Raw genomic sequence first — 18,112 nt, 5'->3', positions numbered from 1 at the left:
GCCCTCTAGTGGTATAATGTGGGGGATAACAATATGGAAAGACTCATTGGTAGGAGAGGTGAAATGTGCCATCAGCCTGCCTGCCTTAATAAAACATGTAAAATATAGTTAGGCTACATACATAAACAACGTGAAATAATGTTCATCTTTTAAGAATTGCTCTATTCTACAATGATACTTTATCTTGTAATATGCCATTTTTAATGGGTGGTATATGTTTAGGGCTGCAACAAACAATTATTTTCATTATCGATTAATATGCCGATTTCTTTCTTGATTGATCAATATCGTTTGGTCTTAAAAATGTCATACAATTGCGACAAATACTGATTACAATTCCCCAGAGCCCAAGGTGATGTCTTCAAATTGCTTGTTTTGTCTGACCAAAAGTATAAATCTAAAAAAGATTCAGTTTATTGGACAATAAGAAAAAAAGCTGGATTTTTTTCTTGAAAAGTGACTGTGATTAATCAAGTAAAGCAGATTAATTATCTTTCAATAGACTAACTGATTTATTGACTTATTAATTTTGCTCTAATTATGCCACAATTTGTCTGTAAATAAGATATACTAGCACTCATGCCTTTGAAACTGATTAGCTAGCTGCCTACCCTTTGGGCATCACAGTTGGGTCAGATTACTGTATTTTTTCATGTATTACTCAAGTAATCCAACTAGCCCAGTTCACCATTCACCATCGTTTTAAGTAGTCACGCAAGGGCCTAAATTAATTGCTGTACATTTATAAATGTATTTTTATTTTTTTTAAATGGATACACAGTTGGGTAATTGTACCTACTTGAAGATATTGTCTTTTTTTAAGGGCAAAACAACATAAATTTACCCCATAATTATTTCTAACTGCAAGTCTATACCATAGACTGGTCTATACCATCCACCTGTGCGTTTGTTTTTTAACTCAACTTCCCACAATCCTCAGTAAAAAGCAGGAAGGTGACGTATTTTTGCTACGTGTCAGGACGTTCTGTAATCAAAGATGGCGGCGCAGCAGGGCGATGTTGATGAACTCTTCGATGTAAAAAATGCCTATTATATTGGTAGTTATCAACAGTGTATTAACGAGGCTCAGAAGGTGAAGGTAAGTATCTAACCTGGCATCAGTTGAACGTTTTAAAATGAACTGTTTCGGCCATTATTTACCTATCTGCCTAACTGCAGTCAATGGCGTTTTCGGGCATCAGTGCTCACGTTAGCGAATGTTTGTCTATAACATACAGTTTCTTTTCTTTAAAGCCATCAGCACCGGAGAAGGAGACTGAAAGGGACATGTTTTTGTACAGAGCATACATTGCCCAGGTAAAGCTTGTTTTACCATAAGTGTCATTTTCTCAAGTAGAAACGTTATGTATCACACCGAGCTCAGTTTCTTGTCATTAGCTGATAGCTACTTTATATTCATCGCTATCACTGTTATTTGGCAGATTAAAACCCTGCTCACCCACACCTGTTGTGCTTTGTGTTATTGCAGAGAAAGTATGCTGTGGTCCTGGATGACATCAAGGGCAACTCTCCACCAGAGCTTCAGGCTGTCAAGATGTTGGCTGAGTATCTGTCCAGTGATAGCAAAAGGTAAGAGCTTGCATTTGACTTTCAGGTCGCCATGGAAGGGCCATAGCTGTGTAGACAGTTACTCAATACATTCATTAACATCTGAACACTTTTAGCTGAGGAAGCTTTCAATTAGACTTAGTACCAAGTACTACAGGCAGATATGCAGTCACACTCCAGAAACTGTGTCTTCGTAACAGAGACTTTACCACTTCATTTATTATAATTATATTTAATTATATACTTTAGTATGCTCAACAGAAATAAAGAATATACTTAAGTATCCAAAATATATTCAATAAATCACCCAGCCTCAATCTTTTAAAAGTCTAAATGAAAGTGTGTGTTAAGATTACTAAACAACACCTTCTACTTTAGTGCCTGATTGTGATTCAAGGATTCTCTTGAGTTTAAAGTTCTCATTGTCTAAACAATGCCCCTGTTGCTATTTTTTTCTCTCACAGGGATGCTATTGTTGCTGATCTAGACCAGAAGATGGCAAAGAGCGTGGATGCTTCCAACACCACCTTCCTCCTCATGGCTGCCTCCATCTACTACCATGAGATGAACACTGATGCTGCTCTCAGGACTCTGCACCAAGGAGAAAGCCTTGAGTGGTAAGAAGGGATCAAGATTTTACTTTTAAAAAGTCTCAGAAAGATTTTGTTCATGTTAAAAACTAATTTCTAGTAAATATATCTGTAAATATATCTGCAGAGAAAATAAAATCTGTTACTTTCCACACAGTACTTCCATTGCAACTAAAAAAAAGATGAAGGAATTAGTTTAGTCCTTGCTTTGAGCTGTCATAAACCACCCACCTAATGTGAACAGAACAGAATTACTAAAATGATCAACTTCGACTGCATCGTCATCTCAACTAAATAGGCCCGTTATGACAAAAGAAATGAAATGAAGGGTGTCTCCCGAAATTGCACCAGGTTTTGTTACTCACCCCATTTTGGTATACAAATAATAGAAAATAATTAGCACAATAATATATAAATCGACATTACACCCTTTAGCTTTAATGTTAATCCATAAAAAAGGTTAATTAAGATGTCATGTCAAATCATTTTTGTATGTTTATTGAGAAAGAAGTATGGATTTTTCTCAAAAAGGTAACTTGCTTCTTGACTCACTTTGCAATTAAATTTACCGAAATAATAAAAAGGCTGATATATTGGCATGTGTGTAAGAGAGAGAGATTAACAAACTTTGCATTCTGAAGTCATTATACTCTAAAATCGGCTCACATCTGCTCTACAATACTCTCTGGTTGGTCACTGGGTTTATAAGGTTGCTTTCATGACTAAACTGACCTGAACATTTGTTTATTATTCAGCATGGCCATGACCATTCAGGTGATGCTGAGTCTGGATCGTGTTGACCTGGCAAGGTATGGCAAAACGTATAAACAGTGGATGATTTGCATTGATTTGTAAGGTTAGATTTGTTTATTGTCTCATGGAAAACATCCAGGAGCTTTTTTGAATTTGTTTAATGTAATTTGACAAGGCTGGACTTACTAAATAACAACTAATAGACTGCATACACAAAAATATATACTGTCTCTTTGAAATGGGACTGTATTCCTCTAATAACTATGACCTGATATTCTTCTCATTGACAGGAAAGAGCTGAAGAAGATGCAGGAGCAGGATGAGGATGCTACTCTAACCCAGCTGGCCACAGCCTGGGTTAATATTGCGGTGGTGAGGAGACATTCAGTTACATTTGTTTGACATCACCAAGATACACATATTCAATTTACAAGTAAATAAAGGAAGTAAACTCCTAATCATGCCATTATCAACATCCAAGTGGTATTGTGATTGACTGACGCTGCAATCAGGTTTTAAAAATTGAGCAGGCAGGTGGTATATGTATATTTTGTATGTGGGGTAGAAGTATGTAGCATTTCTTGGTGCAGTATAAAGCTAATCTCACCAGGTCTAAGAAGGACTGTGTTCCATTTAATTTGTACATTTGCATTCTTCCAACTCTTCAGGAGCAGTGAACACCCTTGACACCATTTAAAAAAAAAAAAAAAAAAAAAAAAATAACAGCAGGTGTTGTTCACTTATCATTGACTTTTCAGCATTATCACCGCTGAACACTCCGATTTCTTCTTGCCTACATTTTCTTGCATTCTGCTCGTTGTTCCAGGGTGGAGAGAAGCTGCAGGATGCCTACTACATTTTCCAGGAGATGTCGGACAAGTACTCATCTACACTGCTGCTCCTCAACGGGCAGGCGGCCTGTTACATGGCTCAGAACAAGTGGGAGGAGGCTGAGGGAGTGCTGCAGGAGGCACTTGACAAGGTTAGATGACAATAGTTTGTGTTTTTAGTTTGTATCCCTCTTGTTTTGTCTCTTCATCACACATTTTCTGACATACTAAATGCACTTTGGAGTACTTTCATGCACAGTTAATTCTGCTGAAGCTTTTGGTAGCTTGTTTCTGAGGCTCGTATTAGATTCATAGCCTTCATAATTAAAGGAACACGCCGACTTATTGGGAATTTAACTTATTCACTGTAACCCCCAGAGTTAGACAGGTCCATACATACCCTTCTCATCTCCGTGCGTGCTGTAAAGCTGTCTGACGGCTCCAGCGGCAGCAGCCCATAACAGAACAGGCAGGTGAATGGTTCCAGTAATCCTACTGCTCCGAATAAGTGACAAAATAACGGCAACATGTTCCTGTTTACATGTTGTGATTTGTAGCGTCACAGCGTGTACAAAAAACAACATAACATGAGACACAGCCATCTTCTAACCGGGAACTATATTCTCAGGCGGAAGAATATAGTACTTGGGCGGAGTGATATGCTCGCAGCAAGCCTGTTAAGTCGGCGTGTTCCTTTAAATCCCTAATGAATGCCTGCTTATACAGGGGAGTTGTGCTGGAGGTGTAATATGCATCCAGGGTTAAACCCATTACAGGATGCATTCAAAATGATTTTAGAGTAAGCTAAGATTAAAATAAATCACAACGTTCACAACTGAAAATAATAAAAAATAAAACGGGAAAATCATGATATTCAATATGATTCAATATGTGTTTTATAGACACACAATAGCATACCAATTTGTCACAAAACATTTTTAACTAAGTAATGAGGCTATTTATTCTAATAGACTTAAGCTCTAATATCACAAGTCTCAGAAATAAGCCAAACGTTTTCTGTGGATGCTTCTCACAACAATTTAAACATTTTCTACTGTTCACATTGTAACAGCAGATGGCACCACAAACTCTTTCTAGGCTACAGTTATTGTATGTTATCCATAATGAGTTGGCAACAAAATATTCACTTTGCAGTAGTTTTGCTTTTAAGGTTTGTACATTTTCATTTTTTTCTATACCATATGAATATTAAATATACGATGCTCTATCTCACCTTTTACAAATATTGCAACTTAGTGTCCAAATGGATGTCAGGTTTGTTTTTAAAGTTGTACAAGCTCAGTTGTGTTGACTGTTAAAACCAGACCTCAGTCAGACTCTAGTGTGAGTGAAGTTTTTCACAAATGTCCAGCTTTGCTGAGCTTCTATTTTCACTTTTTTTTTTTTCTTTCATTGGTTAACTTATTACAAAGTGATGGTTATTAATTGATGTTCTTTTTCACTAAACATCCAGAACATACACAAGAGTATTATGTGACTTTACATCAATGCACACATTCTGCCTAGCAAGTGGAATAAATAAAAATGAAAAGATAAGCAGAATGTATAGTGTTTCACACAGATGTGTATGTAGAAATATGAACATTTGGAGCATAATTCAATTAATGGCAGATGTTAACATTGAACTGAAATACTGCACAGCAACCTGCACCAACTTGTTGTCTGCTGTACTTGTGATAAAGGAAATTAAAGTCATCTCAGTAAATGACATGAAACTTGCTAAACAGAAGGTACTATTTTCTTTCACTGTCTTGACTCCATGTTTTTGTTTCCATTGTTGTCCTGTTTGCTTTGTGAGGAATAAGTTTCTCACTTTCTGTCCATCTATGTATTTCTCTCTTCCCCATTTTAGGACAGCAGCCACCCTGAGACGTTGATCAACCTCATAGTGCTAACTCAGCACATGGGCAAAGCTCCAGAGGTAAGACTTTGGACCCAATGCCGTTAACGAGGGAAACTCTTCAACACTCTTCAACAGTTTAGACAAACCTACGTCTTCAGTCAAAGAGGACTCGAAATCTCTTTGTCCAATAACGCTCTACGCTAAGAGTGCAATATGCTCTTCTCAGCAATTTTGTATTTGCTTTGATTGAAGCTGGCAAAAACATTGAACCAAGCAATTTCTTGATTGCGTTTGTCCTCTATCATGAAAAATGTCATCTAAGTATTTCCACTGGTTTAGTGCTGAGTGAGTAGTACGTACCCTGGAACTCAACTTAAAATCAAGTTCATAAGATAAAGACTCAATTATCTATCTCAATGTTTGATAGACTTGATAGTAATGTGATAGAATGCTGTGCATTGACTTCAAGCCATGATTAAAAGGTGTCCAACTGTGATAACCACTAATTAGCACATCTCACTCAAGGTTAACTGGAATCATGTAGACAACACATCTAATCCTCAGGTGTGGTAGTAGAGAGTAACTTTTGAATTGACTTTTTTTAGGCTATATGGCTTCCTGACTAATGATAAATGTTGACATATTGTTAATTGTCTTGCTCAATCTCTCTTCAGTTTTAAAGTCCCTGAAATTATAATTTTTTGGCTATAACTTTTGCAACTTCTGTTTGTCTGCCCTCAGGTAACCAATCGGTACCTCTCTCAGCTGAAAGATGCGCACAGAGCCCACCCATTTCTCAAAGACTACTTAGCCAAGGTAACTTGATTGTGTCTATATTTGTTATTCAATGCATTTTATTCTGAGGGAGGCCTCTGACCTTTGGCCAGGGCTATTTAGGTTCACAAGTTGCACTCAGTTGTTGATAAGCCTTCATAACCTTTACTCCGTTATTATTGAATTACCTGGCTTGGTTGTTTTAAATGTTGGGCAGCAGGAGTCCTTGGAGCAAAGTCAATGTGTGCATTAAACTCTGAATCTTTAGCCTATGTCACACAGTGTGTTTTAATTACACAGGAGTGCAGATGTACGTAAACATACTAAAACTGGATTATACCATTACCAAAACAAACCATGCGATGCACAGCTGGTCAGATGTTTTTCCTGGTGTTTTAACTGTTTTCTCTGTTCTTTGTTTCCCTGCAGGAGAATGAGTTTGACAGACTAGTGATGCAGTATGCTCCCATCGCTACTGCATAAGACACCTGCTTTTACTGAGACACCTCAACAATAGACTTTAGTATAACCCCATAAAGTTAGCAAGTCTAACCTGCATAACTGTATTTGTTTTGATATTTCTACTTGTCATAAAAAAAATGTCACTTTTGGCTGTAATATTTAAACCCGACCAGATGTCACAGATGAAACATGTCCATTCTTTATTAATTAGACTTTCTCTTACGGAAATCATCACATCAATCAATCAAATCATCTGTTGTAATGTAAGCATTCCTTTGAAATTATAATAAATGTTTAAAACCTGTGTTGTGTTTGAAGTGTGGTTTTGTGTGTGCATGCAAACACCATGACATTAAGCCAATTCAATTAAAGTGTTTATTGGTGATTTCTTTCACATTTTTTGTGGGTGATGTAAGTGTGTTGCATCTAGTCTTGTATGCAGCATTTGTCTGCACTGTCTCTTTAAGTCATCCTTTTTAATCCTCAAGCAGAGGGTTCAAAACGAAGATAGCGGCCGGCCACTAATTACGTCACGCCCCTCGTTTTTTTTTTCTTCATTTCGCATAAACGTACGCTGTACTCTTTTCAGTCTACCAGTTGATACCCATTGAAAACGAAGGGCGGCTTGTCACAACGCAGCCACGGGCACGTTGACCAGGCCAGAGCGGCGGCAGCAGCAGCGGAGGAGGAGAAGAAGAAGAAGAAGAAGCGACGGCAGCCTCTTAATAGGATAATATACTTATCTATCCTTTTCCCCCTTCGCTGGAATAACTTGGCTCTGTGTGCCGGTGAGGAATCTGCTTTTCTCACTCATGAAGCGGTACAGAGGCGTTAACGATACATAAAGCGAATAACGGAAGGATTAGACGCTACAGTGTAGCGGCGCAATCATCCCATGTGCTGGCAGGGATTGGCGCTGGAAAGGCCAAGTCAGATCGCAAGCTGAAATCGTTCATGTGTGTGAACTCCATCACGTTTTAGGGCAATTTATTTCTTCGGCTAGATTAGCTTGGAAACTGCAGCCAATGCTGGTCCATTCGCTATTGTGTGCGTTTGATATAACTTAGCTAGGCGGCCAACCAGGACGCGCTGATGAGCCTGTGTGCGTAGCGGAATGATGATCAGGATAAACCTCCACCAGACAGGCTCTAATGGCTCACATTAATTGTCAAAAACTCAATTGATAATTGGCTTGTGTGACTATTAAATACAGCATTATAGCCGGTGTTTCTGGTCAGACCAGGTAGGCCCTGCTATTATTCATAAAACTGTCCTGGTCGCCAATAATGGGCCCATGTCTTAAATTGGAAAACAAAGAATTAAGCTACTGAAGAGGGTAAGCTGTTTAGATAAGCTTGTTTTAGCGTTTTTAGGTGAGCTAGCAAGCTGGTTCACGGATTAGACACACAGTCTGGACAGTATTGCTCCCTGCACTCCCTCTGTCCTTCAATTTTCCCCTCCCGGTTTCCACGTTTTTGTTCTTCCTGCGCCGCACCACAATGAGCGGTCATACCGGGGACGCCGGACCCGTGGAAGTGGAGCCCATGCCGGGATACTTGGACCTCATCACCAGAGCCTCCACCGTAATGCTGGGCGCATGGAGAGACTGTAGTCCTTGCGGTTTGGAGCTCTCTAAACGGACTCTCCTGGATAATGCAAACATAACCTTGACCGAGATCACCCTGTTCTTCTTTTGCGCCTTTTTGTGGACGCAGGTCAGGCGGGGACTGACAGAAAGTCTGTTTCAGGTGGGTGACACACTATCATAACACACACTGATCCGATCCTCCCAGCTCCCCAAGGTTCATTTACTGACACCCTTAATTAATGGGTTTAGTAGCTTATATACCTCTAATTAGAGCCCCACTGCAGAAGTGTGGCCTCTGTGTTCCATCTCTCAGGCGTTGTGACTGAAGGCACATGCGCTGGGCAGACTGAATGTGAGGCAGCAGTAGAGGGTGAGTAGGCTATGATAAAGAAGCAAGTCAGGAGGAACAGAATGTGTGCATGTTAGACATGCTATCACCCTTATCTATACTTTTGAGCTCCCCCTCTCTCTCTTTCTCTATTTTACACACACACACACTACGCTGAAATTAGGGGTGGGGAATGTGGATAAAATCAAGTTTTGTAATTTTCTATCACAGTATCAATACCCTAAAATAATAAATTTTCTAGAAAATGTATTAAACGGTTAAGAATATAATAACCAAAAAGCAAGATGTGTATTCTGGCTAATCCATTACCTAACCATTCAAAGTGTTTCTTCACATTGATACAAAAATCATATACAAATTAAACTGCCATCACTCATTGTCATGCTCATTGATTTGCAACATTGCCCACAATGTCCAAATACACCAAGTGATGCTACATGAAGAAATGGCAAATCTCGGTTTAAATGGAATGACAAGATAACAAATTTGAATTATTGCATCTACATTATGTTAATGAGATAAAACAGTTGTTTTATATCTACGCTCGTATGTACCTGATGATGTGCAAATGTTTCCAAAAGCAGCATCACAACATGATGTGATGTATTTCTTACCACAGTATGCCACTCAGAAGCCAGATGCTTAAGCTGTGCAGACTGGCCCTATGCCCGGGTCTCCTATATTCCCTCCCCCAGTCCTGAGTACCTCCACCCTCTTGGTGCTGCCAGGGAGGGGCCCTTCTTGTCAGATAGCCAGGATGTGGCTCGTTATTGTGCTATGCTTGTGGGTGGGGGTGGAGAGTCTACACGTAGTAGATGCTACAACGATGATACTACAGCAGTATACTGTAGCTCAGGGCCCCATGTGTGAAGCCAGATGTGGCCTGAGAATGCAAAGAACAAGGGTTTTTTTTTTTTTTGTGTGTGTGTGTGTGTTGTGTGTGCGTGTGTGTGTGTGTGTGTGTGTGTGTGTGTGTGTGTGTGTGTGTGTGTGTGTGTGTGTGTGTGTGTGTGTGTGTGTGTGTGTGTGTGTGTGTGTGTGTGTGTGTGTGTGTGTGTCCTATGGAAAAACCCCATTTAAGGGTGGTCTGTGAATGATAAGGTGAGATTCTTTTATGTTGGGAGAATTAAGAATCGGTCAGTGATACCTTGGTTATTTAGTGCATGTGTAACACCACCTTTGCCGAGCTTACATTAGGGATGAAGATGATGGATTCAGTGTAAGGTCAGTCGTGCTGAGCTAATGCAATATGAATATTGCTGTTATACATCACAAAAGCTGGGGTGGGTTGTCAGAAGCGTACAACTACATTATTTGAGGTTGTATGTGAGCTCAGCTAATTGCACTGATTTTAACTATACAGGCTGTTTTCTTACTTGTTTAGTTTGACATTAAGTAAACACATTTATTACCTTGTCTGTAATGCTTGAATTGTGTTTTTTTTTTTGTTGAAGTACACAATAGCAGCTATGGGCTCTAATGTGTGCACAATAAGCAGAATAGATGACAGCACAGACAATCCTGAGCACACATACTTAATTAGGTTCAGAGCTCATGAAACCTTATGGACATTTACACATCAGTGGACAAAGCCCTGTGTAATCTGATGTGAGGAGTGCATGTTGGTTCTTCTGACATACTATGAAAACACTTTTTGGACCTCAAATAATGTTTTGCTAAAGAAATGACATAGGCATCAATATCAGGGTTTTTCATGGCTCAGAATGTGCCTTTAGGGGGGGCAGACTACGCACAGCAGTAAGCATGATCGGTCCGCGTAGTAAAGGCAATGTGTCTGTGTTACCTTAGTTACCTTGCCATTGAATTTCAGAACACATCTGCCACAAGAGCTGATAGATGAAAATAATTAGTTTCCTGTTTTGTTACTTACAGTACTCCCAGTCATGGTTGACAAATGAAGGTTGACCCACTTAAAATATCCATTTACTCTGAGTTTTTCACTGTACAGTGAGATTCCAATTGTGAAAGCAGCAGAGTGATGATGATACTTGATTTTGTATGCTCAGGTCAATGCACTCAGTCAGTAGTACCACAAGGACAGCAGTCACATCTTGTTACAATGTGTAACCCATAAAAGTGTGAGACTAATGCCTTCTGGTCGAACCCTCTTACTGAGAATGAGATATTCAATCTTCTGCATTGAGAAGATTTATTTTCACAGCTGATCAATTCAATCAAGGATATCCTCAAGCACACTGCTAGACATAAGACTGTGGATGGACGCTTGCTTTTATGGTGGCTGAACTTGGTCCATGAACTTGGCTGTTCTAAAGCTGGGAAATAAGGTCAAGATTGCAAACGCCGAGGTGGGATGGATCAACTTCTGTACTGAGTCTTTTGTATGTGTCAACCGTTCTGTGTTTATGTTAACCTACCAAGGAAACCAGGTTCCACATGGTACCATCTTTTCACATGTCTGTGAGCATGCTGTTGGGTGAGCTAAGGCGAGTGTGTTGGGAATGGGGATGGCCCCCGTGCACACAGCACTGTTTGCTTTAGTGAGTGGTTTCCATCATGTTTCACTTTTGGTTTGATGCTTGAGTGTATGAGCCAGAGCGCCACATTTTCAGGTTAAATTAAACACAACTTGTTGATAAACTACTTGAGCTCTACTGTTACATAAAAATAATCTGCATAATCTCCTGACTCATCCATTAGCAATACTGAAACTGGCATTTTATATTGTTTCCTTTAAGTTAGGCTTTGAAAAGCTTTGCATTCATTTTAGGGAAATGGATGGTGAAATGCTTCACTCTGCTTATATGACCTGACTTCTAAAGAAAATGTTCCTTGTTATCTTCTAAATGGCATGTGACATGTCGTGTGAAAATAGCTATACTCCTTCCTCTTTGTTTTTTCAGCTTCACTCTGCACACATTTGTCGTGTAAAGGTTTATGTCTCTGTTTGCTTGCATGATTAAATAGTTGTTCATATGGTGGTCTATGAGTTGTGCATTGCATTTATATGCTTGTGTGTTTGTGTTTAAGTGTCTGTGTGAGGTTTCAGATATTTTTGTGTGTGCATGTCAGCATGCACGTGCAACTTCCTGCTATATTAATGCAAAGTGGAGAAGGTGGTGAGAAAATAGTGAAGAGAGGAGAAATCTGAAAAAGAGATCAAATTTAGACATCCATGCCTCTGAGCCGTCATTTTAAGGCAACGTCAATTAAATGGGATGTGCGGCACAGCTGCATCAGCTGTCCATTGTTTTGTCATATGCTGCATTCTGCTCATCTGTCAGATGAGCGGAGTATGCTGAAAATCATCCACCCTCCACCCACTTAGCCATTTTCTCCGATTTAGAGACCTCCATGGACATTTCACTGCCCCTCCACCAGTCCTTGTAGGCTATGTTTCTTTTAAAATGATTTATTGTATTGGTGTATAAGGGTTTTCTTTAACGATTGACTTTAGGGACTATAAAGGCTGCTTTCAGTAATTGTAAATGTTTCCATGCATGCAGTAATGTCAGCTCAGCTAATATTGTGGGACATATAAGTAGCAAAACTAAAAATAATATCGTGGGACATATAAGTAGCAAAACTAAAAACTTTAGTTACAAACTTGACCGTACGGCGTCTCTGTTAATGGGGACGCACTTGTCTGCTGCAGCTTTGCTCTCTGTTACTTAATGAGTAATTTTTATGACCCGACTGGCCTGATCCGCAGATATAACTACAATCCACATCACTACTTTGTGTATAAAGTATATTCATACCCTCTCACTCACTCACTCACACACACACACACACACACACACACACACACACACACACACACACACACACACACACACACACACACACACACACATCTATGTTTACATGCCGTGGGTGAAAAGACTTAAATTGGGAAAGGCTCAAGGCAGACAGTGGTCAAGCCCTCCTAGCTGCAGCAGTTTATAACCACTCTCATAAATGCCTCCCATGGCCACACACACACTCACTCACACTCACACTTGCACTCTGAAGCAGTCACTCAAAGGGGAGAGTAGCAGTATGCTTGCCAGCTACAGTCTTGTTGCAGAGCTTATCTCCCTTCATAGAGCCGAGTAGCATGCTGCTGTTTTCAATGTGAAAGCAGCCTGAGGTTTGACATGGTCTCCCGACTACAAATCCAAGATCACCTTCCACTGAGCCACTGCTCATCGTTCTGCATTAGAGCCGCAGAGAGAAACCTACTGAATTTGTGGTAAAGGGGAAATGCTTTGCATTCAGCGAAAAGTGCCCACTCAGGTGAAACTTGCTTGTCATTTTGACACTGATTGCAAGCAATTGCTTGGAAGTTTGGTTATTATTAGTTACGTCTTCCTCTCCTCTCCTTTCAGCTGTCTAATTTATCACCACATAGCGTTTAGGCGAGCAGCACTTTCGCCATCACTTGACACGTGATCTATTGTTCTGCTCTGTGTGCTTCAGTGTGTCATACATCATAAGTACAGAGAGCACTTATGGCTTCATAAAACTGTCAGACCCTTTGTTTCCCACACACAGGTTGTGCTTCAATAAATCACAATTTGTCACTGTGATAGCTGTGTTATATAAGTCTAATTATCCATCATATTTGTGTATGTTTTTGATTATGCCTAATTTCAGTGCTACAGTATGTTCCAAACCTTGTGTGTCTGCAAAAAGTTGAATGTCTGATGGCTTTGTGCACTTGTAGGGTTGGCCTTCTGCAGGATTGTTCCAACCTGTAATGCACTCAGCATCAAGCTGTCCAGTTCAAATTTCCTACTGACGTATTTGGTGTCTTGCTTGTCGAGGTTAGGAGCAGGTTTCCATATCACTGCCTTTTTGAACCTTTTGGTCCCTTTATACAAACTATTTTTGCCAGCCATTTGCATTATCAGCAAATATTATTTGTTAAAGGTCCCATGGCATGAAAATTTCACTTTTATGAGGTTTTTTAACATTAATATGAGTTCCCCCAGCCTGTCTATGGTCCCCCAGTGGCTAGAAATGGTGATAGGTGTAAACCGAGCCCTGGGTATCCTGCTCTGCCTTTGAGAAAATGAAAGCTCAGATGAGCAGTTTTGGAATCTGCTTGTTATGAGGTCATAACAAGCAAGGTTACCTCCCCTTTCTCTGCTTTGCCCGCCCAGAGAATTTGGCCCACCCATGAGAGAGAGACATCATGGCTTTCAAACAAGCAAAGTGGCAGTTGGTCAAGGCCACACCCCCACCCTCCACCTTGCCCCCCATCCTCTCTCCTCCTCAATAGCTACAGACACAGAAATGGCACATACTAAGGAAAGCTCATTGTGGGACTGGCTCTAGTGGCTGTAATTCTGCACCAAGGCTGAATTTCGGGAAAGAGACTTCAGATACAGTATTAGGGGACCACTAAGGTCTATATAAAAGCATCCAAAGAGCACCATGTCATGGGACCTTTAAAAGATTTGAATTATGTATTAACTATTTTAAAGTTTGGTAAATTGAAGAACTCTTAAGATAACATATTTTTTTGGGGCATTTTAGGCCTTTATTTGTGACGGACGGCTTAGACAGAGAGGGGAGAGAGAGAGGGGAAATGACATGCAGCAAAGGGCTGCAGGTCGGAACTGAACCCGTGGCTGCTAGTCGAGGACTGAGCCTCTGTACATGGCCGCGTGCTCTACCAGGTGAGCTGGCCAGGCGCCCAAATTAAAGAACTCTTAAACGTGTTCCCACAAACCTCCTATCCCTCTGCTAATGAACACATATGTAGACTCTTATGTAGAGCTCACAACAGTTAGTTGATTAAACAATTAGTTAATCACAAGAAAAACAAAAAAATGCAACATAAAACATTCTTTGGTTTAATTTTAAAGTGTGAGGATTGTTCTGCTTTTCTCTTGTTTTACATAATTTTAAATTGAATATCTTTGGATTTTGGACTGTTGGTTGAACATTACAAGATATTTGAAGACGTCACATTAGGCTCTGTGAAGTTGCAACGGACATTTCTTCTCTGCCATTTGTCGTTTTATAGACTTAATCAATAAATCGTAAAAAAAAACTTGCAGTTTAATCGATAATAAAAACAAGCATTCGTTGCATCCCTACTCTTATGCTCTCCATCAGGTGAACAGAAGAGAGTGCATCCTTCAGGTGTGTTTCTCCATATTTGATGTATTCCATATTTAATGCAGTATTTTGTAGAAGACTCTTTCATAGACCATAATTCAGTACAATCCTGGAGTTGTTGTATAAAAACCAGATGTATTGATGATATAACTGACTGTAGAAACAGCGGGATGGCCTGTATACTCTTTAACATGGTGAATCACGGCCAAAGCAGCCATATGTACCACCAGTTACAAAGCAGGATCATAACTCAGCTCTGTTTGCTGACTGTGACAGTCTTGACTCTCCTCTGGTCAACTGGAATGCGCTGTGAGGCCTTGATCGCTACAGAGCAGCTGTGGTCAGCCTCTCAACCTTTTTTTTTTCTCTTCCTCTTGCTTTCTGTCTCCCTTACTTGCCTCCCTGTAGACACAGTGGACAGGCTGTCATTAGACAAGAACACACTGTAGGCCTCACACTTAGCAGCTGTCTGTCCTCTAACAAGGCCACTCTATAACAGTGTGAGAGTGCAGTGGTCGGAGGAAATTTTGTGGTCGTCTTCATGCACTCTTAGGCCGTGTGTGTGTGTGTGTGTGTGTGTGTGTGTGTGTGTGTGTGTGGTGTGTGTGTGTGTGTGTGTGTGTGTGTGTGTGTTTTTTTGTGTGTGTGTGTGTAAAAAAAAAAACAAACAAGATAAGTCATTAAATAGTTTTTCGTCTCTCGTTAACATTGCTGTCTGTCTATGAATGTGTGTTTTAAGATAGCGTCTGTGGGCGGATGATTATGGTGAGCTCATGAACCATCGGACTGTTGATGCATACATAGATTGGCCTGTTAAAGACACACACACACACACACACACACACACACACACACACACACACACACACACACACACATGCATTTATACTCGTACACACACATTCTCTCTGTGTTGCCAATTTCATGGCTAGTGCATTATGAATGACAACCATATGTCTTCTAGCTGTCAGTCTGGACAGGGAGCAGCTTGAGTGAATATCTTAACACTTCACTGAGACTGAACCTTTTATGTTGGGGTGTTTTTCCACTCTCTTTCTGTCTTTGTTAACTAGCCCAGTAATAATATGAGGATTTTAAATTGTATCGCATATTCACATAAATAACACATCAATTCACATAATGTTGTTCTTTCTGCAGTATTGGAACATACACAATGGCAGAGACAAAGATAGAGACAGCATTATAATAATGATACACTCTTCAGTATGAAAGTCATTAGACACAAATAAAAAAACATATGACCAAACATCACAAGCCCTATTCCCTGCTCACAGCAAAATGGAAAGAATCATCCAATAAAGAGCTCACTGTGTGCTACTTACAGTTTTTTTTCAATTGCTTAAGCACAATTTTGAAAACAGGGACCGTCTTTTTCAAAACACTACACCCAATTAGCACAACCACACACCCTATTAGCAGAACACCTCAGACCCTTTGCAAAATGAAACGCTCTTGCAAAAACTATACACTAATTTATAAAAAACATATTTTGGTATATGAAACACACACATTTCATTTAACTTAATTATGGTTGAACCAGATACACACTGCTGTTGCTAACCTAAAACACTTTTAGCAATTCTATTTCTCAGTGATTAGAGTACTGTAAATTAACTACACAGAGAGTGCAAATTTACAATAAATTCCCCAAACACTACACTAGACCAATGCTGCAGACTGAGGAAAATATTATTTATTTCTCTCCATATACCCAAATCAACAACAAAACATGTCCCAGTTTTCATGCTACTACAGTAGTGTGCATAACACTGTTAGCTCCGCAAACAACAGACAAATATAAAATACGGTATCCAGAACAGGTTACAATCACAGAAAAAACAACAACAAACAAAAAAATGATCTGAAAAAGTACAGAAAATACTAGACATTATCTCTTCGCCTAGCTGGACCTAGCCAGAGAATTTCATCAACATCACAGGTGATATATCCTCATTGGCAAGACAACCGTCTTGAATGTCGAATCCATCCTTGCACAGCTGCGGCGTCAACTTGGTCACAGGCGTCCTCCATGGCCCGAATGAGTTGTACCTGAGACTGGGGCCGGAGATCGTAAACCCTCGCGTGAATATGGGCCCCCTTCCTCCTTGTCGTTCTCGACCCTGATATGGTGCATACAATGAGCAGCTGATTACTGTAACTGTAGACAGATTTTCTTTTACCTGTTTCCTTGTCAAAATGTCCTTATGACAGATGCCGCTGTATATCTACTAAGATTTGGCTGAACTCTTAGTCCAGCCTCCCTCAGTGTCAATCCGTGGTTCACAACATGGTCCACTAGTGTTGCGCGACTTTCATTTGATAAATTTGGTCCTCTTCTTCTTTGAGCATATTCTCCGGCTTCAGGTCTTCCTCTCCCTCTTCCTCTACCTCTGCCTCGGCCTCTACCTCTGGCTGGGCCTCTTCCTCTTCCTCTACCTCCTTCTCCTCCTCTGTGGATTCCCCCTCTCACTCTCAGTCTTCTTCTTCTGACTCCTTCCATTTTGGTTGAAGGCAGGTGAACTTACCTGCTGCATTTTATATAGTGCTTAAACCTGATTGGTGTGTCTACAATTAAGCAATCGTGTGTTTGCGTACCTGGTGGCTGTGTTTAACCAACTGGTTCATGGGTGTGTTCATTTGAAAGCCTTTGCTTTGAAATTGCAAGGAAATGACATAATAAATTTCTGTGTCAAATGCATACAAGTGTGTTTAGTGTTTTGCAAATCCCTGTGTGTAATGTTTTGCAAAAAGTGTGAAGCTGACAGTGTGCTTACAGTTGTGCAGATCTAGGCTAGTGTTTTGGTCCTTGAGTGTAAGGTTTTGCCAAATGTGGGAAAGTTTTAATTTTAGTTTGTAAGCAAATGGAAAAAAACTGTAAATGCCACAGTGTGTCTGTACTGATGTAGGCTATTTCGGTTGTGTGTGGAGTAAATGTAACAGGGTGTGAAACTAAAACTAATGTTTTGTCCCTGCGGAGTGGACAACTGTATCGTCTTTGAGCCAAAATGAAACGGCATGGGTGGTGAATGAATGTTTGTGATAAGACCTGGATACATGGAAAAGGGTTCAAGAATTTGCCTTTTTTTTTGCAGGATACATTTACTGATTTAACTTATGTTGATTTGTATCAGCAGTGTTGTTGCCTGCGTCATGTATTTCAGATATCATGTATTCAATATGATTAGAAACACCTTTTATAATTTTTGGTTTCATGTGAATGTA

General features: G+C 40.0%; 2 protein-coding genes across 2 annotated transcripts in view; both read left to right on the top strand.

The window, feature by feature from the left end:
* The first annotated feature begins 956 nt into the window (after positions 1 to 956).
* On the top strand, positions 957 to 7,146 carry cope (COPI coat complex subunit epsilon). The gene is made up of 10 exons (XM_039812394.1): positions 957 to 1,099; positions 1,255 to 1,317; positions 1,490 to 1,590; positions 2,034 to 2,186; positions 2,915 to 2,968; positions 3,203 to 3,284; positions 3,739 to 3,894; positions 5,616 to 5,684; positions 6,348 to 6,422; positions 6,810 to 7,146. The coding sequence occupies exons 1-10, from the start codon at positions 998 to 1,000 to the stop codon at positions 6,861 to 6,863; spliced, it is 909 nt and encodes a 302-aa protein (XP_039668328.1). The 5' UTR covers positions 957 to 997; the 3' UTR covers positions 6,864 to 7,146.
* A 236-nt stretch (positions 7,147 to 7,382) lies between these two features.
* The window catches only part of cers1 (ceramide synthase 1), a 27,111-nt gene continuing 16,381 nt past the window's right edge, over positions 7,383 to 18,112 (top strand). The window contains exon 1 of the mRNA XM_039810504.1: positions 7,383 to 8,590. Within this exon, the coding sequence (XP_039666438.1) occupies positions 8,342 to 8,590 (249 nt within the window). The 5' untranslated portion in view covers positions 7,383 to 8,341. The remainder of the gene's footprint in view (positions 8,591 to 18,112) is intronic.

The sequence above is a fragment of the Perca fluviatilis genome, chromosome 9, assembly GCF_010015445.1.
Source record: "Perca fluviatilis chromosome 9, GENO_Pfluv_1.0, whole genome shotgun sequence".
In the NCBI taxonomy this organism is placed as follows: Eukaryota; Metazoa; Chordata; class Actinopteri; order Perciformes; family Percidae; genus Perca; species Perca fluviatilis.
The sequence above is the reverse complement of the archived record's forward strand: the minus strand, read 5'-3'. Positions and strand labels throughout refer to the sequence as shown.

What these genes read in the sequence shown, in the direction of transcription:
- cope (XM_039812394.1), top strand. Translation starts at nt 998, where the DNA reads ATGGCGGCGCAGCAGGGCGATGTTGATGAACTCTTCGATGTAAAAAAT. An exon ending in CTGTCCAGTGATAGCAAAAG is followed by an intron (nt 1,591 to 2,033) that starts GTAAGAGCTTGC and finishes TTTCTCTCACAG; the next exon opens with GGATGCTATTGTTGCTGATC. An exon ending in TCAAAGACTACTTAGCCAAG is followed by an intron (nt 6,423 to 6,809) that starts GTAACTTGATTG and finishes GTTTCCCTGCAG; the next exon opens with GAGAATGAGTTTGACAGACT.